Source organism: Hibiscus syriacus, unplaced genomic scaffold, assembly GCF_006381635.1.
Source record: "Hibiscus syriacus cultivar Baekdansim isolate YM2019G1 unplaced genomic scaffold, ASM638163v2 tig00113123_pilon, whole genome shotgun sequence".
NCBI classification, from domain to species: Eukaryota; Viridiplantae; Streptophyta; class Magnoliopsida; order Malvales; family Malvaceae; genus Hibiscus; species Hibiscus syriacus.
Window position 1 is genome coordinate 491991 of NW_024063443.1, and position 27195 is coordinate 519185.

Sequence of the window (27195 nt, forward strand, 5' to 3'; positions counted from 1 at the left end):
TAATTCTGAATTTGAAATATTGATTATGAAACGAATAAGATATGTTCTGAAAGCCCATTGTATGTTGCATTGAGAGTCGTAGGTATAATTAAATGTCATTAGGTGGAGTGTGTAACACCCCCAACCCGTACCTGACCCAGATATGAATCCGATATGTCACATTGACTTTTTAAAATATTACTTTTACTAAAGAACTAAAATTTCAGTTCGTATTGAAAATAAAATTTAATAATTTACATTAATTACAACGATAAAAAAATATTTATTTAAACTGATAAAAGCAAAGCTTGTTCGAATCTTTATTTACATGCCAACTACTTTATTATAACCAAATACATATGAAGCAATATTCTTTTCTAATCTGATCTTCGGAAAGGAGAAGCTGACCTTTCTTAACCCTCTTTGCTCCTTAACCTTCTTGAAACCTACGTGTGAAACATTCACACGCTAAGTCGATGACTTAGTGAGACATATAACATAAAAGAGAACTCTAAATAATTAACAATGCATGAACACTTCATACTATGATATCACACAAGACCCAGGAATATTCATATAATCAACTGTTGACATACCCATATCTCGTCATTAACCTCATTTCATATCATCATATCATACAAAATCATGTACTATTTTATGTATCAAATACATACCGACAGATATCTCATCAAATCGATCATTCACCTTCTTATAATTATCAATATTATTATCCTTAATTCATTTTATCATCTAATTTTGTATATTAACATTTATACACATCAGATCATACATTTCACACAGCAAAACACATAATATCACACAAGGCTTCTTATTATATATATCTTTTATTTGCCCATGGTATATTTGTGAGAACTAAAGATATGTGAGTACATTGAGGTTGTGCACTAATGTTGTCACCACAGCTCGTATAAAATCCCACTAGGGGCATATAAAATTTGCTCCGAAGGACCATATATTTGTCCCGAAGGACCACATAGAACCCTCGACTCTTGGCATGCCAACTATACCCTAGCTCTCATAACACATAACATGGGAATTATCATTTATTCTCATCACATATTCACATAGTCACACAAATCATCACATAACTTATATCATCTCACATGTAGTCACATGGGTCATATCTCATAACATATATCACATGGTTCATGTAACATTTTTATGTGTTCACTTAGATCATTGTCTTATAACACATATCACATAACATGTAATGCTAGCAAGATGTATTAATACATGCATGTAATCACATAAATTATATCATATAACTTATTATTTGTTCTCTTAGGATCACCTTTCAACTCATATAATTCAGGCAGTGACTCTTATACATATTTTAATATAACATGTATAGCAATATAATATAACTTATCCTACCGATTCTCATAATCATCTATATCGTATAAAGTTTATAATAGTTTCATATTTTCACTTAATTCATCTTCACATATGTTGTTATCTAAACATGTATTCACATATGATTTCCTATATAATTACCATACAACTAATATTATATGTTAGTATAATAACTTATGCCAGTACTTCCTAACTTATATCAGATTCTTATTTATTATCATATATATTAATGATATTTAACTTATCTCAGCCTTCATATCACTACATAAGTCCATTATATTGGTTTGCATAAATCTAGTTCATACAACTTATACCATATAGTTCCCTTAACTTAGAACATTTTATAGGGTTCATGCTCACATGTAATATATTCACATAAATACTTAGGTCAATAACACATAGCTATATAAATTCCTATTACATGGTTTACATATTTTTCTTATCTCTTCTCATAAACATATAAACACATAGATCCTCATTACCTAACTTATATGACATGTCCATATAATCATTGATATTTATACCACTTTCTCTTGCTATTACTTAAATCATTGTTATCTACATAGTTCATGATCATGTAATTTATCTCATAATTCATTATCATATAGTTTATATTTTGTTCTCTTATAATCATATATAACATGTAGCATATCGATCATGCATCTCATACAAGAACATGTTAACACACATACTTAGGCACACATACAAATCATAACAAATACATGCTTGTATTCATGAATTCATATACTTTAATATGGAAATAGACTCATCGCAAGTCTTATTTCCATAAAACTTCATATCCCTAATAGTACACACTCACCTGGCCTCACTAGTCCATCTTCGATCTCTTATCTCTTTCTCGATGACTATTACTTGGCCGACTTGTCCGGACTTTGCTCTCGATCGTATCTACACGAATACATAGTCCAATAAATATCGGAATTCGAATTACTTGCAAAGATTCTTACTATTGTAAGCTAATCAAAACACTGATTTCTAAATTCCAACTTAAGTAGTATCGGTACTACAAGAACAGTACTGATACCTCTATGCTTGTAGTATCGATACCCTTACACGGTATCGATACCCAATTTCGATTCGATGATCCTTATTTTCGAAATAGTACCGATACTTGCTATATGGTATTGATACCCCAGAATCGATACTGCTCCTTTGGTATCGATACTCTCTGAACAATTTATAAATTTTTGCCTTATGGTATCAATACTCATTCAACCAGTATCGATACACATGCTTCAATTAACACTCATTTCCTCTTTGAAGTATTGGTACTCGATGAACAGTACTGATACCCCCTGCCCAGAATTCATTTATTTTACCCGAAAATCTTACCAAACTTTCTTAATTCGTCTATCGTAACCTCCTTTTAGTCCTTTAAGCTCAACTACACTTATTCTAACCAACTTAGGTCACTTTAACTCATCATAATATCCAATATCCCACATACATACTTGAATTCAATAATCAAGCCAATAAATCAACATGTTCTAAATTCGTTTCTAACACTTTGAATTTCTTATTTCAATTTATGACAAGTCAAATTCAACTTCAAAATCCATTTGATCTTTCTTTCTCAACAATTCACTTAAAAACCTATTTTACTTAATCTCTTATAACTTGTCCATCTTTTAGTTTTTACTTATCTTAAAGTTTCTTAAGCTTTCTTAATACCCAAAGAATCAAAATCAACCTTAAAATGAAAAGAATAACCACTAAAAAGTATACTCACCTTATGCAAAAACCCACGGTGGAGAGGAACAAGAAAACTGAAGAAGACTCTGGATAAACTTTCTCCCATTTCCCACGTACTATATATCACTTAAAAGAGGGAAGATAAAAATCTTTCCTTTGAAAAGACCATAATAACCTTCCAATCCTCCAACTTTGATAACAAGTCCTAAACAAAATTTCCAAAATAAATCCTTGAACTTTTCAAGTTATTCAAATTAAACCATTGAACTTTAAATTCTTATAATTTGGTTACTAGCCCTATTTTAGGGATGTTACAGAGTGATTATGATTATGACTATGATATGGTAAATTTGTGTACAATTTGTGTAGCACTGTTGATGCAAATGATATGAATGCACTTGGAGTGCATATTGATTACGATATTAACACTGAAGTGCTTATTGCACACTCTCGTCTGACTCACGTACCTTACATTCTCTTAGATATACATTGGACTATAAAAGTAAACGTGAAAGTTATTACAAGTATATGAAAGAAAAGAATATGGAAAGGAAATGAAATGAAAGTTCTAAAATATGTATGAATGAAAAGAATAAGAATTATTTTTTATATTTAATGTTGACTTACATGATTTTTGATAAAATCATGAGATAATGATTTTCAGGTTTTCAAGAGGAAAACGACTTAAATAGCTCGGTTTGAAAGTTTTGATGTTTTTGTTTAAATTACAATTTTATGTTTATATTACATTGCAATATTAATGTTTTTTTCTCACCTTAACTATGTTACTGTCTCACTAAGTTTTACCTAGTGTGTGATGATTTTTATGCGTAGGTTCAAATAGAGAAAGGAACATGAACTGAGGAGCCTCTTAAGCCTTTTTTTCAGAAAATCATACCTAATATCATTATCAATAAGATATCTTACCTTTGGCTTATTAGTGGCATGTATATTATTTGTATGCTACTTTATCAAAATTGTTTTTAAATGGTCTATAATAGTAAATTAGGACCATTTAATTTTATTAGTCTAGTTATATTTGTATTTATAATTGAATAGTATATATATAGGTATGTTTATGTTTTTAAAATGACTTTCTAATTAAGAAGTATTTAGGCGAGTTTTTAAATAGTTTATGAATATAGCATTAAACTGCCTAATTATTGTCTAAAATTGAATTCGTTTTGAGTGTTTAAATATTATTTTATGATTTTATACTATTGATGAAATGGTTTAAAGTTGAAAAAGGAAAGTTTTTGAAATGAAACAAATTTTTAAGTATCTATGATCAATGAATATCTGTAAAGTTGATGTAACATCTTTAATTCATATTTTGAAATGTATACGAGTTATGAGTGTTACACCTTAACATAATATGTTTGTCCTAATTTGTAATGTACCTTATCATATTATATTATATACACACACCGATATATATGATATTTTGGGTACAATCATCGCTATCTAATTTATTAATCAATTAATCTAGATCGGGTACTGCAGAGGTGATAGTGACTCCCAACTCTGTTTGTTTCGTTCGCAAATACTAAAATTCAAACTTCTAATCTTACCTAAAAGATTTAGTGTCTCATCCCATTAGATCAACAAGTTATCGATACACACAATATATATGATTATCACATAAAATTTTGTATCTTATATATAAGATAAAATCTCTTTATACCATACAATGTTGATTAAATTTATCGAAGCGCATAATCATTAAATTGATTTATATGTATTGCATTAATATTTTTATCAATTTTTTAAAAATAATTTTATTTTAATCTTAATAATTGGTTTAAATTGATTATATGAATATATCTTGGAATAAAATTAAGGGTAAAGTATAGTAATGGTCACTAAACTTTTCTAAAGCTTTCATTTAGGTCTCTCAACTTTTAAAACTTGCAATATAGTCCCCCAACATTTAGTCCATTTGTAATATGATCCTCGATGTAACTGTTGGGAGACCATATTGCAAACAGACTAAATGTTGGGGGACTATATTGTAAGTTTTAAAAGTTTGAGGATCTTAATGAAATCTTTAGAAAAGTTCAATGACCATTACTATACTTTACTCTTTGTTTATTTCAGTAGTCGTTCTTTACGGAGCTCTTAGGTTTTGAGCGAAGATGAATCCCTGCAATCTTCAACGGAACGCTGCCGTTTCTGCTTGTGAGGAGATTAGAGGGTTGATCTCAACCTCTGATGGCGGCCCTGTGGTTTTCCCTAAGCCCAGACTTAATAGGGTTCTTGCCAACAATCCCGTCATGCCCTTGAGATTGCATATGAGGTATAATTTCTTTTATTTCTACTCTCTTTATTTGGTTTTCTGGTTTGATTTTTAGGGTTTATGATTCAGTTGAGTTATGTGTTATTGATTGCAGTCATCAAGCTGAGGTAAATGATTTAAAAGCTGGTGCAGAGCTTCTAGATATCATCCTCAAGAAGGTACTTTGGATTCTGAAAGATGAATAATTTATTTATTTTTGTTTTGATTTTAAATATCGAGTCTGATATTGTTCGGTAAACACGTGATGGATGCATATTTATGTTTGAGCATGAGCAATATTGGTTTACAATCTTTGTTTTGCAGCAGGATATGGAGACGGAACAATCTGCGCCAGAGGTAGCATCATCACCCCCGTTTTTATGTGGTTCACCTCCAAGTAGGGCTGAGAACCAATGCACGATGCTCGATTTGGTGATGAAAAACTTGCATCATTGCAAGTTCCATCGTCATCGGCACACAAAGTAGGGTGTGTTAGGATGAAATTTGGCCTTAAACAGCCCACAGTTAGAGTAGAAGGATTCGATTGCCTTAAAAGGGATCGCCAGAATTCCAGCATCCTGCTATGGCCAGGGTCGGTCCTGACATTTTAAGGGCCCTAGGCAAAATAAGAAATAAGAACCCTTAAAAAATAACTTAAAATTCAAAAATAAATTTCGGTAAACGTCAAACAAATTTTTTCATTAAAAATTATACGAGTAAATTCTATTACATTAACCAACATTATTTTATCAAATATATAAAGATAAATCACAATTTTTCACTCAATTTACTCCTATTGTGTCTTCAGTCATCTCTTAGAATCGTTTCTCTCAATCGAAAATTGACGCCTCTAACCTACAAAATAACATACACAAATTCTCATAAGAAACGGTTTCTTCTAACATTTTGAGATGCAAAGCCATTGATAATAACATCAACATCAATGTTTCCTATCATCTCCTTCTCAATAGCTAACGTTGCTAAATCATTCAACCTTTCTTGTGACATTGATGACCTCAAGTACGTTTTTATTAATTTAAACTTTGACCTCAAGCATTTAGAGAACCCTTGATCATATTCTCATACCCTTATCCGAATAACTGTAGGACATTATGCTTCAAGAATACGGAAGACAAAACAACGTAAGCTAAAAGGAAAAAAAAGAAAGAAAAACTGTTGGGAATAATAAGGTTTAGGTGTGAATGAAATTTACTTGGGACAGACATAAAAGCAGCACAAAACAAAAAGGGGCGCAAATCAATTAGGGGGAGTAATTACTCAGCCAACAAAGCTAAAAAGAAATCAATGTTAGGTATCAAATAAAGGGAAATAAAGCTAAGAACTAAAGAAGTAACTTTTGAGAAATTATCAAGAAACTATTCACCAGGTGAATTCGGGGGAAAATTGAAAGCCGCTTTCATGATGAAAAAGTATTTAAAATTATGCTTTTAGGCTTCCTTTTTAAATCTCTTTGATGACATTATTTGCTATAGAAAGGTTACAAATAGGCAAAATATGAGGCCATCAAGCAAATCAGATTTTTCCTTTGTCACAAGGAGGAAAAATAAAGGTAAAAGTGACCCTGAAAGGGATTTTATGCACTAACCATGGAAAATTCCAAAGCTCAACTAGTTTAGGTCAATAAACCAACTTGATCATCATTAAATATTAATATGACTCGAATAATTCGACCACACTGCAAGGAAAAAGTTGTGCTAGCCAGATAAATGAGAGAAGAATTTTAAAGAACAAAGTCGATGCAATTGCATCAGCAGCATATAAAAACGAAGACTTGAACAATCATTCATACCGAAAATACAACAAACATCAGGAAGTAACATTTGAGAAATTTCAGAGAGTTCACCCCTATCGCTTTCAAAGGGAAAATGCATTAAGATGCTCAAAACAGATAAATTTTCATCCTGCAACTGATAGACATAGAATTCTAAATCCGATACCATGGTACAGATCTTGATCATTCAACTAGAAATATCAGCATCATTGGCCTCAACAACTGAAATATTATAGTATTGTTAGTATCAATGATAAATACATACCAATCATGGTCTCCTAGTTAGCTTCCTTTTGCATTATATTTTCTCAAATAAATACAAAACCCATTACCAAAAACTATATAACCTTTTCTTTCCAACCCAAGCTATTTTCTAAGGAACCAGACAGAAACTACAACCATCACTTCTCAAATTTACATTAGAATTTAGAAGCCAAACAATAGAAATCCCTACTAGCCTCAAAAGTTCATCTTTCCTTGTTTTCTCCAGCAACAAATAAGACAGGCCTAAAAGGTCCAAAACACCCCAAACACATAATACTAACAAAATAGAAACCCATTTTTTAAATCTCCTTCACCCCTCCTCCCCCACGATTTATAATTAAACAGACAACTTGCTGTAAGAAAAACAAAAACATATCCTCGTTTATCACTAGAAAAAAAAACATGGTTCAGACATCTTAAAGAACATTAAGAAAAAAGAGAAGCAAACCTTGGATGATTTGCTTGAACTTCTAGACAAACTTCTAGGAAACCTCAAACCATAAGCAGAAGGAGACGAAGTCATTGGCCTAGAAGCTGCCATATTAGTCGAGTTTGAAGGAGATAACCAAGCAGCATCAGGCAACCTTTCACTGGAAGGAAGTGAACGATAATCACCATCATCTGAAGTTCTAGGTAAATAAGTACACAGATTCCAGCCCAAATCCATCTTCGCTTTTCTCCATTTGCTACCCATTTTGACTCAAAATAAAGTGTTCTGAACTTAAAAACAAAAATCCAAAGCTAAAAAAATGGATCTTGAAGCTGATTCTTATGTCAAGAATAGTCCCCTTCAAACCTGGGCCCTAGGTGGTCGCACTCCTCGCCTAGGCTCAAGCCCTGGCTATGGCTTAGAAACTTAAATTTAAATCAAAAGTGTAAATAGAAGGAAAGCTAGATGCCACCACCATCCATTGATTCAGAAGCCGAAGCAAGATTAACAAGGGAGGAGTTTTGGGTAATTTTGAGAAAAAGTGAGAATGAATATATAAGTTTCTGTCTAGTAGTGTGTGTGTATATATATATATATATATTTGAACATGATGTGTTGTTTGCTGCTATTGGATTACTAAATTTACTGCTTGGAAGGGGAGACGAAGGGGAGACAAGCCGGGGAGCAGACATTGGTTGTGAATCAAATGCTATGGGATTTAGCAAAATCCTTTTTTGTTGTTGTAATATATGGATTTGGGCTTTTCATTATTTTGGAGATCACCATGGAAAAACAAGGAGGAAAAAGTGTATAGATCCGGTAGGTGGTCTAGTCTGAATTTTGTTGCACTACTATTATTCTGTAAATGTATTTTGGGAATTGTTCAATGTGAATGTTATTTATCTTTTTCGAGCATTATCTGATGCTTGCTTTGGGGCAATATGAGCTCCCCCTGATGAATGGCGGCCATGCCGATTGTCCTAAAAAGTTAAAATGTTGTATTTGGACCATAATGCGGCTTTGAATATTCTTCTAATATTGTATTTATTATATTTATATTGGAACTTTTATACATTCATTTACATGAAAACTCACACACACGAATAATACATTATTAGGTCTACACTAACATCTTAATTACTAATTAAAATTAGGGTAAAGTATAGTAATGGTCACTGAATTTTTTTAAAGTTTTCATTTAGGTCCTTCAACTTTTAAAACTTGCAATACAGTCCCCCAACATTTATTTCATTTGCAATATGGTCCCTCAACATTTAGTCCATTTATAATATGGTCCCTGACGTAACTGTTGGTGGACCATATTGCAAACAGATTAAATGTTGAGGGACTGTATTGCAAATTTTAAAAGTTGAGAGACTTAAATGAAAGTTTTAGAAAAGTTCAGTGACCATTACTATACTTTACCCTAAAATTAATGAATTTGTGTATGTATCCTACCCTATATGTATAAATAAAAAAGGGGTAAATGGTAGAAAAATAAGAGGCAGCAAATGGATGCTGGGTATCTAAGAATCTAATAAGTCATTTAACAGCGGCGGAGGAGGAGGGGTTTTGTCCGCCTCTCTCTCTCCATCTCTCATTCTATTTACTCACTCCTCCCCTTCTTTTTTTCTTTCTAATTTCTTCCGTTTTTCGTATCTGATAATCTCCGAACCACACACCCCACCGCTGGAGAGGCTTTTCTCTCTATCTCTTATTTCTATTACTCAGGTTCCTCTTCTTTTTACTCATCAAACTCTTCCTTTTCTATGCTTATTTTGCTTCTTATCTGATTTCTCTTTTCATCGTGATTCTTCCTTTCTCTCTGGTAAGAATTATTGGAATATATTATCGAATTGGGTTTTTCTTTTCCTAGGCTTGGCCTTTGCCCCTTCGATCTCTCATATTTCGCTGGGATTAAATTGATACGAACAAGGTTTTTTAGGGTTTTCTACGGATGGAACACCTATACCCGTTTTTTTCTTTTGATGCTCATCTGCGCTAGATTTGCTCTTCTCCGTGTATGTTGCTCCTTTAATGATTTTTCTCTGTTCCTCTCTTTTGGTACTGAATCCTTTATATATTTTTTTGTGAAGGGTTACTGTTGCTTTGGCCATTCTCCCTTTTATTTCTAATGGTTTTTTTAGTGTTTTGGGAATTGATGTTTGATCTTTGAATGGACCTGGTAATTGGGCTTGCTTTAGCCACCGGATTAAGGGACTGGATACTACAAAGCTATTATTGTTATTAAATACGAAATTTCAATTTGTTTTGCTGCAAGAGGTATGCATCTAGGTTTTTGAGGATACATTTTCTCTTCAACTTTTTCTGAAAGTTTGGTGCCTTTTTAAAGATGGATCCTTTCTTTTGTCTTGAGGGTTGAGACTTAAGTGTTAGCTTTATTTGTGACTCTTCTTTGGGTTCTGAACGGATAGTGCATCTAATGGAAAAGGGGAGTGAAAATATGCACTTAGAGGATCCTTGGTTTACTGGAATGGATACGGAGGAAAGTGAAATGGGACAACGGAACAGTGAAATTCAAGGCTTTCGATTGGAAAAGGCGAGGCAAGTAATGTGGTTTTCTCTACTGAGGCGCCCCTTGTAAGTAAAGAGTCGTCCACGTCTGGTAGTTGTAATTGTAGTCCGAAGAAAATCAAATCTAGGGTAGCTGCAAAAGACACTGAGTTCAGCCAGAAGGACAAATCGGTGCATGACAAGAAAGTCAGCAGACAATACAGGATTGAGTTGGGCCAATTATTTCAGGGAGCCGTGAGTTCCCATGATTGGGAGCATGCTGAGAGTTTAATCTTGTCGGCAGATCCACAGACTCTAAATGATGCATTGTGTGTCACCTTGGATGCAATCTGGTTTTTGAGCACCCAGCAGGAGCTTTATGGGATCACTGAGTTGATTAAGAAGATCATTGCAAATGGTGCTTATGACTTCACTAGAGCCGCTCTCAGGACTTCATTTCTTGCTTCTTGTGTCTCAGCTTGCCAGAGTCGCACGATGAGTCTTTCTGACACTGTAACTGTGATGGCTCAGAGGTAAACAAGCTGTTCTTTTGACTTGTAGATGGATAATAATTGCTTCTGTATCTTGAAAAGCATTTCTATGTGGTGAATACAAGTCTAGTTTTTCAAAAGCACGGATTGCGATTCTATACTCCTCTAATAGCATCTTATAACTATCTGCAACTTTGAACTTCAACTAACACAAATGGTTTTGAATTAGTTATTTAGTTATTTGGATTTGGAACATTTATGTGTGGCTCGTAGCAAGTCAAAACACACTTAATGGATGCCTAAAGAAAGATACGTATAATGTCCTCAGTCTATTTTATTTCATTGGTTTCACAATTGCTGGAAAGAAATAAACTTGGTAAAAGTTATTGCTTGAACGGTTTTGTCATGTCATATGAAACACTGTGTGTCTTCTGTAAAGAAACATGGGATAAAAATGGAGTTTACCATTGTTTTTTTTTCATTTTTGTAGAAGACCTCGCCTAACTGGTTTTTATCGTGTATGTGTCATTTTTTCGTTTTGGTTTATTAGGTTGCATGAGCGCCTCCAAGAATGCCATGGGGATGAGATCTTGAAGGCAGAAGCTGGTGCCAAGGTCCAAAAGTTCACTGAATGGGCTTTGAAATGTATAGGTTCCCATTCTCGTTGTCAGGGGAACAATGATAGAGTGAATCATTGCTCGGCCATTGAAATCCAACTCCAGTTAACTGCGTTTAAGACATTCCTAGATCTTTCTGGCAACCAACTTACAGGAAAGGATTTTACAGAAGCATTTGATGCAGCTTGTTTTCCTCTTACTCTCTTCTCTAGTTCATTTGATGCTGGTTGGGCTTCTGGGATCTCAGCCACAGTGATCCAAGGATTGTTGGATATGTTGGTGGAGGGGGGTGCAGACAATGTTAACCAGTGTTTCCTTGAAGCCTCTCGGTTTGGTAGTACAGAACTTGTCCGCATTTTATTGCAGGTGTGTATAATTTCTTTGGAATGGGATTTTTATTTTTGCTCATTTATTTCTGTTTATGTTCACGTAGCATTTTTTTTGAGTAACAAGATTTTCTTTTGTGCAAAGGAATGAGTTGACTAATCTTCAAATTAATTGGTCAAAGGAAGTGTGTACAACTGTTTGGCTATGACAAAAATCGTTTAATGCTGCAATAATTTTTAGGGTAATAACATCAATCAGTTGGGTTCATCCTGCCGACATGCTTCCCGTATTTTTAATATTATAACAAGAAGATGTCATCTTCTTATGTGGTCTTAAGTATTTTATGTGATGTTATTAAGCATTTTTTATAGAACTGCAAGTGGAGTTCAAAATTTAAATGATAAATGTCTGTGTGTCTCTGTATGTGCATGTGTGAATTCTGTAACTACTTCTTAGTTCTGTTAGTGGCATATCTAAATGTTCTATCTTTTAGAAGAGAGATGAAATAATATCGGACATCGGGTGCAAAAGTATAACTGAAAAAACATTTTTTCCTTTTCTTGAAAGAAGGGGGGAGTATGTGGGGAAAGGCTCCTTCTAGTTGAACCTGTCACTAATTTGAATCATGATTTGTTTTAATGAAGTAAGGTGAAAAACAGTAGTGCTACTGTGTGCATGATGCACACATAGCACTAATATCATAGGAAATTTTCAGTTTAGCCTTTGAAGTGAACAAAATCTCATTCTACTTGGTGATTGTTTCTCACGGTTTATCGTGTGGACAGTACAAGTTTCTTTGTTGTTTTTGAACAAAATATCATTCTATGCACTTTAGATATGGTTAGCTGTAGTCATGGAATTATTCAGGGTTCTTGCATGTAAACTAATTTCAATTTGGAGATATCAGGGGTAATGAAGTGGTAGTTTAAATCCCCTACTACATAAGCAGAAATTTTGCAGAGTAAATATAGTCTGAACTAGTCATTGCATTCCATTTTATTCTTATACTGTGTAAGATTACTCTTCTCTCTCTCCCTCAAACGTGGTGAGGGAATCCCAAGTATTTAGATTTAAAAAACATGTAAGTGAATGGAAATGATCCGGTGGGAGAATGTTGGCTTTTTCATGTTTAGACATAAGTGAGCCTAACAGATCCCATGGAAAACACAGATTGAGGAACCGAAGCTAGAATCACTCCCTAATTTGATTTTTACTTTTTCTTGTAACCATGGAAAGTCGGGTGTGCTTTCACTTTTTTGGCTATAAGAGAAGGGCTTTATTCTTTTTTCCCCTCTTCTTTTATAAGAGAAAAATATGATTGTTGTTTGTTTGTTATTATTATTACTGGACTGTATACTGACATTTCCTTGATTGTCCTTGTTGGGTCATGTGGTATTTTTCTGGTCTAGATTGCCCAACGGAACAGCTTGGATGTTGATGTTGATCTTGCCTTGGGTTTTGCCTCACATTACTGCAAGATTGGAACGATGGAGTGTCTAGTAGAAGAAGGTAATGCCATGGCGTTTTTGGGCCCTCTAATGAGAGCAGCTGAAAGAGGCTGCATGCAGGTTGTCCAGTGGTTTGTTAAAAGAGGTTGTCGAGACATGGAGCTCTGTCTGGCCCTCACTGCTGCTACTTCCAGCAGCCAAGTTAATGTGGCTGCATTTCTCCTCCCCCACGTTCCTAAGCATGTCCTAACGGCTCTAAGCATCGAAATTCTCAAGGCTGCGGGTGAACGAAGTGGCGGATCTCTTGATGGTGTTGCATTTCTCCTCCAATCCGACTTCTTAGGTGATCCTGCTGCTACTTATGCTGTTGCAGAAAGCATTGCCAAGTCCGATGACGAGGCTGTCGCTCCTGATCTGAGGGCATTTGTCCGAGAGCATTGGTCAGAAGAAGCTTTCTTGGATGGATTAAAGCAAGGGCAAGAACATTACATGAATCTAATGAGGATTTTGAAGATGGGGGAGTCTCCGATTTGCTTAAGGGATCTACCAGCCCCGTTGAGGGTGGGAATCGCATACATGCAGCTGTACAGGGAATGTAATGAGGTGGGTGGTCGTCTGTTATCACAAAGGCTGAGGGGGCAGCTTGTTGAAGCTGTTCGAATGCTCGAAGGTGGGGCATCAGTAGAGGTTAATCAAGGCAGGGAGGTTTTAGCTATTTTAGAGCATCGTCTTCCTCCATTTTTGATCCGTGCTCCCAGTGTTGGTTAGCAACCACTTATCTGCTAGATTCTCTCTTCTCCTTTACCCCTATAGTGAGTCTACCATGTGCCATATTTAGCAGTTGGTACATCATAAAGCTTCTCAGTTTGCAAATTTCCTGTGATTTGGTTCAAGTTCTTCTTTGGCACCCATATCATAATCTAGTGGATATGTTGTTCATCTATATAGTGTAAGCCAACAACTATTTTGTCAAAGGGCTGATATATACATACATACATATATATATTCTATGATCGGATTGCACTATTATTACTATATAATCCTTCTATCTCAATTAAAAACGTTAACCATAAGAATTTGAGTCATTCGAAATGTACAAAATGTTGTATACATATACATTTAAAAATGTGTGTAACAAATGCTAAGAGCAGGCAATGAGCAACTATTATTAATAGCATGCCACGTTGCAGGTGTAACTATGCGAGAGATGCAACAAACCAGTGTTCATTCAAATTTCTAAATATTATTGCAGGTATAACAAAATTTTGTATGATGTAAGGGATGGCATTTACAATGTTAAATCCCTTAAGTTAGATGGCATGAAAGCCAACAAGAGGAGGACGGTTAAAATGGCAATGGGAAGCAGTAAGAGGATGAAAGGTGGGGGAGGCAACGGCGGAAGCACCAATGGGAGGATGAGCAAGGATGCCGTTAGACATATAAGCAGAAGCAGTGATTCCAAGCCAAAATTACAGGCAAATCCTCGTCGTGAGCGATCATATTCACCGTTTTTTCTCTCTACAGCCGACACCGGAACTTTCCCGGCAGCTCTCATATTCATTAGTATGGGTTTTGCAGAATAATCCCACTTTCAGGAAATCCCCCAAAGTCTTTCTAATTCGGCTGGATTCCAGCCCACAATATGGTAAGAAGTAAAATTCCCCCTGTTGAAATAGAATGATGCAGTTAAATTAGAATCCGAGATGCGAGCATGTTCAGGCAATCGTTTAGTCTTCAACCAAGGGAATTGGAGCTCAGTGACAGGCTACGATATTAGCCGAGGCTATGCAATGAGCTGTTCTTTCAAACCACAGCAAATTGCAGCAGCAACAACCCAACTTGTTTAAATAAAGATGCACTTCAAGCGAACTACAAACAACTCTGGCATTGGGGTAGCCTAATCTGGAAGGGAGAAAAAAAAGAAATGAGATGCACAGAAAAAACAGCCATTCGGAAATAAGATGCAAGTAGTTAGAGAAACAAGAACAACAAAGGAGCTAATTTAGTTTCATTCATCTACCTACATAAAAAGCAGAAAACACACACATGCCGGTAAGAATTACAAGAGATTTGCAGAAACAGAGAGGATCGACCATCAAAATTGAGGTCAATAACAATGATATATAAGCAAAGGCCAAAGAGAGAAGATGGTTGGGTTCAGTGAACGGATGGGATGAGAGAGAAGATGCTTCTTACAAGTTGTGTCTTCCAAGGTTCTTCACCCCTGCCCTTGTTTTTTTTTTATGTTCTCTAATTTATTACTCTTTCTTTTTGCCCCCTAGATTTTATTTAGACTACATTCCTTTCACGGCAAAATTCGTTTGAAGAAAATGATTTATACGAGACATTTCTTTTTGCCCCCTATATTTCACCTTATTAAAAAATAATAATTTTCTCAATACCTTTCAAAAACATTTTTTTAATAAATTTTTATTTCAATATATTTAAAACTTAATTATAATTCATTTATATTAATTTTTTGCTTATATGTTTTAATCATTTCATATTTCGTTAAAACCTTATAAATAGGGGTAAGTCATTTAAAAAAAAACTAATTTAAATTCATCTTAAGGTTAATATATAATTAAATTTAAGTTCTTAATTTTACTTGAAATAAAATTTAATTTACTTAAAATTTAATTTTATAGTATTTTTAATATAATCTTAATCTTTTTATTATAGTTTTATTTAAAAATTCTTAGTAAATATATCTTTGAAGAGGTTTATGTGATTTTGATTTCTTAATTAAACATTCTATACTACACCGTCCATATTAATTAAGCAACACGCAATTGCTTATATAGTTAAATTGAATATATCAAAATCAGTGTGGATGTTTAAAATTGAAACGTGTGCGTAATTATCTGTTCAATAAATTCTGAACCTAATTTTGAGTTTGTTTACATCATTTGATTTGGCATGGTATTCGAAGAATGTTACAAGGTTCGATCGCATTAGTTTTAATAAATGGGATAATGATATCTTATTAAAGAATGTTCTTTTTGAACAAAAAAAGAAAGAATGTTCTTAATATTTTTTTTACGTAAGTAGTGTGATTCCTAATATAATAAGTTCATTGATATGATATTTGATAAGGTTTAATATGTTTTTTTTATATAACCTTTCAAAAATTATATCTTAATAAGTAGATATTTGGAAAGGTTTATGCGTTTTTATTTCTTAATTAAATAACCTTCCATAACCTTACAATATTTGTTTTCTGATTGACTTATTGGTGGACATGTATTGTCAGATCCCCTCTTTTGTAAATGGTTATTTGCCGATATAATTAGAATTGTATAGTGAAGCATTCTGACAAATTGTTTGGTTCGTTCGCCACTCCTTTATGACATCGTAAAGTGTCTTGTTTGACAGAGACAATGAGTTTTATGAAGGTTACTAGATTTGTCATAACCGTCCTTCGGGTGGGCCGAGAATCGGGCTTCGAATTAATTTTGATGGGTTAGAGCCGTCACGATCATTTTTTTTAAAATAGGTTGACCGAATACCTTAATTTATCATCTTACCTGATCTGCGTTTTACTAGAAATATATCGGATTCGGGAGTCGATTACAGTCAAGGAATGATTAACACCCTTGTACTGCCCTTTCGACCAATTTATTTTCTCGGTTGTCTTAATTACGAAAATTAAAAGTTAAATTGAAATTTAAAATTTGATTCAAATTCCTTACCTCCGATAGATTACAAATTTCCCCTAAAAAGTAAAAAAATGTTAGATTGTAAAATAAAATAAATAGATAAATATTAAGTAAATCAAAGAGAATAACAAAAAAGGGTTAAATTAAGAAAAAAAGAAAAAAAGTTAAAAAATGCTAAAGGAGAAAAATAAAATAAATACATTTAAGAAAATTTTAAGTTTAAAAAGAAAAAAAGAAAAAATAAAAAGGAATAAAATGTTCAAATTAAAAAGAATAAAAAAATGTTAAGATTAATAAATAAAAAGAATGAAGAACATGTTAAAAAATAAATAAAAATAAATAAATAGATAAAAAAAGTAAAGGATCAAATTGAAATAAATTGAAATTCGTGGATCGGATTAAAACTAAAAAATGAGTTGTAAGAAAAAAATAAAAAAGTTAGGGGACTAAATTGTAAATTGTAATAAATATAATAAATGATTAAATTGAAATAATTCAAAATTAGAGGGTAAATTTGTAATTGGTGACCAAAATGAATTACACTTCAAACCTTGAGGTACTGCAGAAATAATTTAAGAATTTACTAATTGCACATAGGTCCCTCGTTATAAATACCCAAAAAAAAAAATTTAAAACCAAAACTAAAAAAAAACTATCAAAACACTCTCCCCTCTCTTCAAGCCTCCCAACCGGCCAATTGTAACATCCCAAATTACGAGTTAGTGACTAAATTATAAAATTTCAGAATTTGATTAAAGTAGAATATTTGAATAGTTCAATGATTTATTTGAGAATATTTTCGGAAAGTTGTTAGTAATTATCCAAAGAATTAAATGGCAAAATGGTCATTTGATAGGAAATATATTTTTTTCCTTAATAAATATAATTCACGTGGGGTGGGGGAAGAGTTATCTTAAAACTCTTTCTTCTTCTTCCTCCCTTATCTCTCAGGCTCAAAAGTAAGTTTCTGATTTCTTGGTTATTTGTTGATTTTATAGTTGGGTTTTGATCATTAGATGATAACTAACCTCAAGGAAAGCTTAAGTTATCTTAAAATCAAAAGATAAAGGAGTTATGACAGGTTAAAGAAAATGGGTTTTGAAGTGAAATTTTGAATAGGAAGGTTTAAATGAATTTGGAGGATGAATTTGACTTGTCATCTACGAGAATAAGAAGTTAGAAGTGTTAGAATTAAGTTTGGATAACATGGAAAATTTGGTATGATTGTTGATTTCTATATGGAGAATAGAATTTTGAGGTTCAAGATGAAATAAATGGATATAAATTAGTTTAAGTATGTATATCTGAGTTAAGAATATGAAAGGGAATGAAACATGAAGAATTTAAGTTGATATAGTGAATTTTCGTGCATGAACAATGATTTTCTGGGCTTGAACGAAAATTCTAGATTACGCAAGAGGTATCGATTCCCCCCTAATGGAAAAATTGGAATTTTGGTTCATTAAACGGCTTAAGTTATTAACATCAAATTTAAGGTTTATGCTTATGATAATTGTTTTGAAATGTTATATTTATGTAGATATTGAGCCTAAACAAGTTTCGGAAGAATCAAAGAATTAGGATCGAATCAAAGCAAGGCTAAGGTGAGTGCAATTTAATTGTACTTAAGTTATCGATCAAACATTGGCTTGCGATAAGCCAGTGATAGAGTTATTATGGTAAGGAGTAATTTATAAAATGTATGTGATCTTTATATGTGTATGAGTACATGAAAATGTCTATAGGTGTCATATGTTATTATATGCGATATGTGATATTGAATTACATGAATATATAAAAAATATGATATCAACTACGTGATATGCATGATATGTTATCTTATGTGCTATGTAAGGTATATATGAATATATGTAAACAATATATGACATATGTATATGAACAAAGGAGAAATTCTATAAGCCATATGAAACAAGCTATGTGATTCTATGCAAAGTGATATGAAATACGTGGCATATAAATATGCAACCCATGATACATGTTATATGATATGAACCTATGTGATTACATGAGAAAAAAATATATGTTTATGAGAAGATATAAGAACAAGATATAAGCTATGTAGCATGTGAATATGATTCATATGAAAATGTTCTACGTGTAAGTGAATTATGTGTTAATGCGAATATGTGATAATTATAAAAGATAATGCCCATGTTATGTGTCATGAGATCTAGAGGTATAGTTGGCATGCCAAGAGTCGAGGGTCTACGCGGTCCTTCGGGACAATTCTAAGTGGTCCTTCGGGACATATATGTATTCTTTGGAATATGTATGATGTCTTTTGAGACACCTACTTGATCCTTGGTATATGTGTATGATTCTTAAGGAATTTATATGTGGTCCTTATGGACAATCTTATATGGCACTACGGTGCATTTCTACGCAGTCCTTCGGGACAAATTCTACGTGGCACTTCAGTGCAAATTTATACGAGTTGTGGTGATAGCATTTGTGCATAACCTCAATATACTCGAATACCTTAAGTTCTCAAAAATGTACATGGGCTAATAAAGAGATAATATAAAATTCAATATATATATATGATGTATATTTTTGCTTTTATGATACGAAATGTGTTATATGAATTATATGGTGTTATGGGTGTTTTGTTATGAAATGATATATGTGTTCCATGATGTATATGGAAATGTTCAACCCATGCTTATATGATAAAAAGGAATTAGTGATAATAAAATGTTAATGATAAATGTATATGTGTGCATTGGTTATACAATGGGATATATGCTTTTATATGATATGATAGTATTTGCAGATGTATGGCTTTTGTTATTATGAAATGGTATATGATTATATTATATGTTTTATATGCCTCACTAAGTCATCGACTTAGCGTGTGATTGTTTCACATGTAGGTTTGGAAAGTGAAAAAGAGAAGTAAAGAGGAACAAGACAAGTCAGTTCTCCTTACCAAAGATCAGATCAGAAAAAAAGTTATTAGTATGTATTTTGTAATACTTAAAGTGGTTGGCATGTAAACAAAGATTTGAATCCGATATGTTTTAATCGGTTTGTAAAATCATATGATTGAATTTTATAATGTTTTAAATGTGTATAAGTAATTGATAAATTTTATACGGATGAAACCTTAAATTTTTTAATAAATTTATACGTATTTTACAGAAGTAATGTAGCAGTACTGTAGTAGAGAATCGGTACCCTGTAGGAGGGGAATGGGTTCCCCTCAAGCAATCTGGAAAATTTTTAACATTCGGCACTGTTCACGGCATTGTTCATTACCGTTCATGGTACTGTTCATACGGTATTGTTCACTCTTCGTACCGTATTTTACTGTTCATAAAACTTATATTTTCTTAAATTGGTTATAACAAACATGATTCAACAATATATTATCGTATTTTCTTAAAAAGAGTTCAAATGTTTTGATATTTTGTAAGAATATCGTTTTTAAAGGTCAATGTGACATCTTGGACTCGTATTCGGGTCGGATATGGGTTGGGGTGTTACACCAATGGCTGGCCAGCCCCTAGTGGCCTAAATCGTCGATGGCCGAAAAACCTAAAACTATCCAAAAAGATCCCCTCGTCGTCCTAAACCTAAACTCGAGCCCAAAATCCCCAAAACAAACCTCAAATAGCATAAATCTAAAAAAGCGTTTGGTTTTTTACTTTGGTTCGGCTGTGACTTTTTGCTTTTTCCAGTGACCTTTGGCCCCCTTCGACCATGCTTTACTTTACCGAGGCTTAATACTTGGGTTTTTATGATTTTTTTTCTTTTCTTTTTGGGACGTTTTTTGTTCTCCTTTTTTTCTATATTCTTGCTCTTGAGTTTGGTATTTTTACTTGGTTGGTGTACTTTGTTTGCTTCGTATTTTTCTCCGGTGATGCCTTTTTCTTTTGTTCTTGTGTTGCTCCACCGGTGGCCTTTATAGTCCTCCGGTAGTGAGTCGTTTACTGTGATCCCGATTTAATCAAGATGTTGAGTGTGGCCGATCTTTCGGCACGTCGTTGTTGTTCGGATTTTTCTCTGATTTCACTATTTTTGCAGTTCTAGAGGCCGAGAATTCCAGCTGGCTCTCGAACCTGTTGGGTGAGTGGTCTCCACACGCGCTCCCGTGCGGTGCCCTTCCTTAGTACAAAACCCTAGTTTGATTTTTTTGGGTTGGGTCAGGCCCCCTAACCGAATTTACTAGGTCAGGCTACCCCGTTGGGCTCCGTTTCTGGACCAGCTAGATTGGACTTGGACTTCAATTATTGGACTGGATTGAACTTGAAATAATAAAAATAAAATGAAATAAATAAATAAATAAATAATATAAACAATAATATATACTAAATATAATAAAAACTATATAATATTATATTATATGTTTTAAAAAATCGTTTAAAAAAAATATATTATACGTTTTCAAATCATTTAAAAAAACCATATACTATATGTTTTCAAAACCGTATTTAAAAACTATATATTATACGTTTTCAAAACCATTTCAAAAAAATATATTTTATATGTTTTCAAAAACTATATATTATACGTTTTCAAAAACTATATATTATATATTTTTAAAAATTATATTTGAAATTATTATATATATTACGCTATTCAATATAATAAAGACCCTGGACGGAAATAAGTGTCTACAAGGTTGTTTTGATGTTTGGAAGGTTTCATTCTCTTCGTATCTTTGGGTTTAATATTTTTATTTTATATATGAGTTTTTGGTTCCATAGTCTCCAATTTTCTCTTTAGATGCGTTGTAATTTTGATTCCTCCATTTTATTAATAAAATTCAGTTGCCATTGTTCAAAAAAAAAAAGAAAGAACAAATGTGTGTTCAATTCGTTTATATTCCCGAACAAGCTCGTTTATCAACTTGTTTACCCAACTTTCATTTTCTTTTTTGTTTTTATATTTTAAATATTGGTAAATGTCAAGGTAGAGACTAAATTGAACACAATAAACTTTAAAGTTCAAACTGTGAAACTTAAAGACTAGTGGTATAACTTTGTTATTTAGTTTGTTTTGTTTTTATTTAATTTTGTTTCTTTGTTTGCTTAGTTGACATTTATGAGCATATAAACAAATTTGTTCGCGAACATTAAAAAAATACGTTGGAGAATATACAAGTGAGTATGTTTGCGAACACTAAACGGACTGAACACGAACATCTTCAAAAATAAATAATCGAACACAATATTAAATATTTAAACTAACATAAATTGAACATAAACATCTTTAAAAATAAATAAACGAATACTAACAATCTTTATTTGTTTATGCTCAGTTCATTTGTACTCTTACATAATCAATATGATCCTTTTTCTAAGAAATATAATAAACTAATTGTTATAATTTGATAGGATTTAATATAATTTTCTTAAATAGATAATTTATGATAGAAGAATTTTTATTTTAATTGTTGATATGAATCGATAAGTATAGTTGATAGTAAAGAGACTCTTTACCTTTGATGCCTCTTAATGTATAAACCTTTTGACACCTGAGAGAACGTTGATAAATTTTTCTAATGTATTAAAAATTTAATTGTTGCCTTTTACTTAATTGCCCTCTTTAATTGTCACGTGTCACTAGGGATGGGTATGGGTTGGATTTCAGCCAATATTTGACTCGAAAATTTTACATACTTAACCCGACCTGACCTAAAAAATATACATCCTCCACTCGAACCCGATCTCGATCCGACCTGAAATAATAAAAAATATTATTTTTATTCAAGAAAAACAATGATTTAATTAAAAAATAATATATAGAGGGGTATTGTTGTAATTGTTCCTAAATATATAAGGTAAAATTATATTTTTTAGGTCCGGTCGGATATTTTCACCCAAACCCAAATCCGACCCGACAACACCTTTAAAAAACCCAACCCAAACCCGAAATATTTAAAAAAAAATTCGACTCGATCGAGTCGGGTCGAAACCCGTTGGATTCGGGTCCCATGCTCATCCCTACGTGTCACATATCCAATCATGATTGGATACTCATTAAGGGGTACATGTCACACGTCTAACTTTGATTGAATAATATTTTTTAAATATATAATTGTAAAAATTATAGTTTTGAAAATTTTAATAAAATTTAAAATATTATGTGTTTTTTATATTTTCCTTTTTAATTAGATGGATTAATAATAACATTAGTGTTTTAAAAGTCAATTATTTTTTTATTAAGATAAGATTATTATTAATTAGTAAATGTTCTAAATATTCTTAACTATTTACTAATAAAAGCTCAATCACACTGCTCCAGTAGTTAGTACTCAAAGCCATGACATCTAGGAACAACAATTCTTTTAAACATTGAGGTAAGAGATATTTAGGAACAATAATTTCTTTAACCACTAAAATAAGATGTTTCGTGCTTAAAAGTTAATCAATAATAGTATGATATGTTATAATAATGATTTTTATATCATTTTAATAAATTTATTGTATAGTTTGTAATTATTTAATAAATTTAATAATTATTTAATATTTTTTAAAATATTTAAATAAATATTAAATTTGAGAGTTTGTTTTAAAAAAAAAAAGAGAAATTGTGTTAGTTTCATTTTTTTTTTTGGTTCTTCTTAAGGTGTTATTTAGAGGGGAAAAAAACCTAGCACTTTCCTGCTATCATATAAAACATTGCAAATACTGGAAGTAGTGTTAGATCAGTAAATCTCCAACTAAACTCTTGGAATTTTCTCTCTACCAATCAACAGCTATGGCTTCTTCTCTAGCTCTCAAGAGGCTCGTCTCATCGAACATCCTCCCAAGCTCCTTGCGCGTGCTCCGCCCAATCGTCACCGCTCCGTCCGCTTCCAGAGTCTCCAACACCAACGCCGCGCGTGAAGGTGACGCGTTCATTTTTCCAAAGATCTGTTTTTCATTTCGATTTTTCCTTCTGCTTGTATAAATTTGATGATGATTTTGCCCCTTCCTATTTCGTGTTGCAGATGTGTTTGATCCTCTCTCTCCAACAAGGAGCCCGAACCAAGCCGTGAACATTAGGGATCAATTCATGCAGAACCAGTTCCTCTCCGCTTCCCGTGGCATGGCAACGCTTGCGAAAGGCGAGGGGGAAGCCAGCGAGCCTAAAAATATCCTTCGCCCCCTATCTCCTCATCTTCCTGTTTACAAGCCACAGCTTAATGCGACGCTTTCGATTACCAATAGAATCTCCGGGGCTTTCCTAACCACCGTGCTTCTGTTTTCTTATCTTCTTTCTCTGAAAATGGGTTCGGTTTGCTTAACCTATTCGAGTTTCTACCAGTTCTTCTTTTATTCAGCAAAGCTTTTCCTAGTGTCCGCCTCAGTCTCTGCCTTAGCCCTGTCCTACCACACGTATTATGGGATACGTCATTTATTGATGGATCTACTCAAAGTGGGCGTTCCCAAGGTCAAGTGAGGAGGAGTGGAATGATTTGATGCAGCTTCAACTCGACCGTTCTGCTGAACGAGGTGGTTTTTCTTTGATTTGGGCCTTTCTGGCTTGGGATACCGACTTTGTGTGGGGGAAAATAACGGCTGAGAGGATAGCATGAAAAACTGTTGCTGCTCTTTTTTCTTTGGTTGAATAAATGAATGTTTGTTAATATGTTGAACCTTCAAAACCCTGTTGAAGCTAAAAACTTCTTTGAACTTGTTAATATAGGGATCTGTGTTGAATTAGTGATCTCAAGTGAACAAGGTTTAGCATTCTGTTTATCTTTTGAAAGTTTTGTGGTTTTCTCTTTATCGTATTTCCTTCTGTTAACTCTGTTTTTGTTGCAGACAGACATGGTTTATCAGTTGCTACGCAGAGCAATCGAGTACGTATCGAATCTATATCTTCATAGACTATACAGCTTTTATCTATTTATTTCACTGTAGATATTTTCTCATCGTATCGAAATCGGTCCTAAATAAAAGGACGTCTGATCGCTATCAGTTAGGCAGTTAGCATTTTCTAGCTTCGACTAGTAATTAGTTGTTCTAGTCATAACTCATGTGATCAGTTGGATTGTTTGATACATGGAGGACTGTATTAAGCTTTGATTCAAAATAGGACATCGTGGTTTTCCAGATTGAGAAGTGTCACCTCAGTTATTTTTTAGGTTACAAGATTTATTTCCCTAATCACTTGACACTCTGGATAATGGTAGAAGGGAATGCACTATGTTTGATTGAATAGTGCTTTGGATTTAAATTTTGGAGTCGAATAACATTTCCCGTATCTTCATTTTGATAAAATCTCTGAAGACTTCTATTCTTCATATCTTCTGAATTGTTTTCTTGATTTTCCTCCCCCCAAAAGTCTTAAGATTTCCTTCCCCATATTGTTTTTGAAATGGCTTAGAAGGGCTCTCTATTTACAATGCTCTGATTCTACCAGAACTTAACCTCTAACAACAACAACAACAACAACAACAAAACCCAATTCCCATATGTATGGGGTAAGGGGGAGGTAGGGTAGTAGGCTGCCCCCAACGCCAGGTTGAGAATAGCTTCCGTGAAAGACCTCCGGCAGTCAGAAAATTAAAAATATAGATAAAATGCAATGCATGTATAAATAATTACATAAATACATAGCTAAACAGTATTCATATGCAGTCATTAATATCATATGTGCTTCTGTAATGGGGAGTAAATCCCTGCAAAATAATCCCTGCGAAAGAGTCTCTGCATATAGACAGAAACCTAAGACCCGGCTAAAATTAACATAGGAAACATGATGAGAATGATACACATGAGACAACGATGGCAAGCCCAGTTCTAATATTTCATAAATACCAATAACAGAAAAGTATAAAAAGTAAAAGTCAAGGAAATAACTACAAATGTATTTAAAAGAAGACAAAGATGATACACCCTATAGATGTGACCCACACTACTCGACTACCCTAGTCTTAAGCCTCCATAATTTCCTATCATAGGTCATGTCTTCGGTAAGGCCTAAATCCCTCAAATCAGATCTCAAGCAGTCATCCCACTTCCGCCTTGGTCGTCCTTTCCTTCTGGCACCGTCGACTGTAATCGACTCTACCCTCCTGACCGCATCCGACGGTAGTCGCCTAAGGACGTGTCCAAACCACCGTAGTCTTCCCTCCCTCATTTTTTCGGAAACAGACATCACCCCTAAGGACATCCTAATAGCAGAGTTTGTCGTCATATCCCACAGAGTCCTACCACATGTCCATCGAAGCATTCTCATTTCTGCGGCCTCTATCCTCCTAACGTGATCCTTCTTGGGTGCCCAACATTCTGATCCATACAACAGCGCTGGTCTAATTGCCATTCTATAAAATTTTCCCTTAAGTTTTAGAGGCACCTTCTTGTCACACAAAACTCCAGTAGCAGCCCTCCACTTTAGCCATCCCGCCTTTATACGGTGTGTAACGTCATCATCTACACCCCATCTTTATGTATCATAGACCCTAAGTACTTGAAACAATCCTTTGAGGGAAGAACGTGTCTTTCGATGCATACTTCTACATTTTCATCATTTTGGTTCCCACTGAAGTTTGAACATAAATACTCTGTCTTTTCAATATTGATCCTTAAACCTTTTTCTTCCAAAGCAGTCTTCCAGGTAGCCAGTCTGCTATTCAACTCAGATTTTGTTTCAGCCACTAAGACAATGTCGTCAGCGAAAAGCATACACCAAGGTACACCGTCTGGTGTCGCACAATAGATGTCGTCCATAATCAAGGCGAAGATGTAAGGGCTAAGAGCCGACCCCTGGTGGAGTCCGATTTCCACCGGGAATGCCTCGGTGTCGCCAACTGTAGTCCTGACGTAAGTAGTAGATCTACAGTACATATCACGAATCGTCCGGATATAAGCAGTTGGTATCCGTCTCGTTTCCAAAGTCTTCCATATCGTATCGCGAGGAACGCTATCATAGGCCTTCTCAAGGTCAATGAACGCCATGTGGAGATCTCTAGACTTTTCCCTATATTTCTCCATAAGCCGTCGAAGTAGATGAATCGCCTCCGTGGTAGATCTGTTTGGCATAAAGCCAAATTGGTTTTCCGAAACCCTAGTGACTTGTCTCAACCTAGCCTCTATCACCCTTTCCCATAGCTTCATGGTATGGCTGAGTAGTTTAATACCTCTGTAGTTACCACAACGTTGGGGATCTCCTTTATTTTTATAAATTGGTATCACCGTAGACTCTCTCCACTCCTCTGGCATCTTGGCAGTCTCTAAAATAATATTAAAGATGTTGGTCAACCACTTAACTCCCTCCTCACCTAAGGCTAACCACACAGTGATAGGAATTTGATCAGGACCGACAGCTTTCTCCCTTCCCATCTTTTTAAGAGCCA

At 33.8% G+C, this 27195-nt stretch overlaps 2 protein-coding genes, 1 long non-coding RNA gene and 1 pseudogene across 3 annotated transcripts; 3 read left to right on the plus strand and 1 right to left on the minus strand.

Moving 5' to 3' along the window:
- The first annotated feature begins 5201 nt into the window (after positions 1-5201).
- On the plus strand, positions 5202-5827 carry LOC120185373. The gene is made up of 3 exons (XM_039189614.1): positions 5202-5362; positions 5418-5520; positions 5666-5827. Exons 1-3 carry the CDS (start codon positions 5202-5204, stop codon positions 5825-5827), a joined length of 426 nt encoding a protein of 141 aa, XP_039045545.1.
- Positions 5828-9354: 3527 nt separating this feature from the next.
- On the plus strand, positions 9355-13996 carry LOC120185499 (annotated as a pseudogene).
- A 436-nt stretch (positions 13997-14432) lies between these two features.
- LOC120185464 lies at positions 14433-15365 on the minus strand. Its single transcript, XR_005522121.1, has 2 exons — positions 15245-15365; positions 14433-15126 (listed from the first exon to the last, which is right to left on the minus strand). It is a non-coding gene; the product is annotated as an uncharacterized LOC120185464 (long non-coding RNA).
- Positions 15366-23513: 8148 nt separating this feature from the next.
- Positions 23514-24592, plus strand: LOC120185436 (succinate dehydrogenase subunit 3-1, mitochondrial-like). Its single transcript, XM_039189649.1, has 2 exons — positions 23514-23739; positions 23842-24592. Exons 1-2 carry the CDS (start codon positions 23610-23612, stop codon positions 24291-24293), a joined length of 582 nt encoding a protein of 193 aa, XP_039045580.1. The 5' UTR covers positions 23514-23609; the 3' UTR covers positions 24294-24592.
- The last annotated feature ends 2603 nt before the right edge of the window (positions 24593-27195 follow it).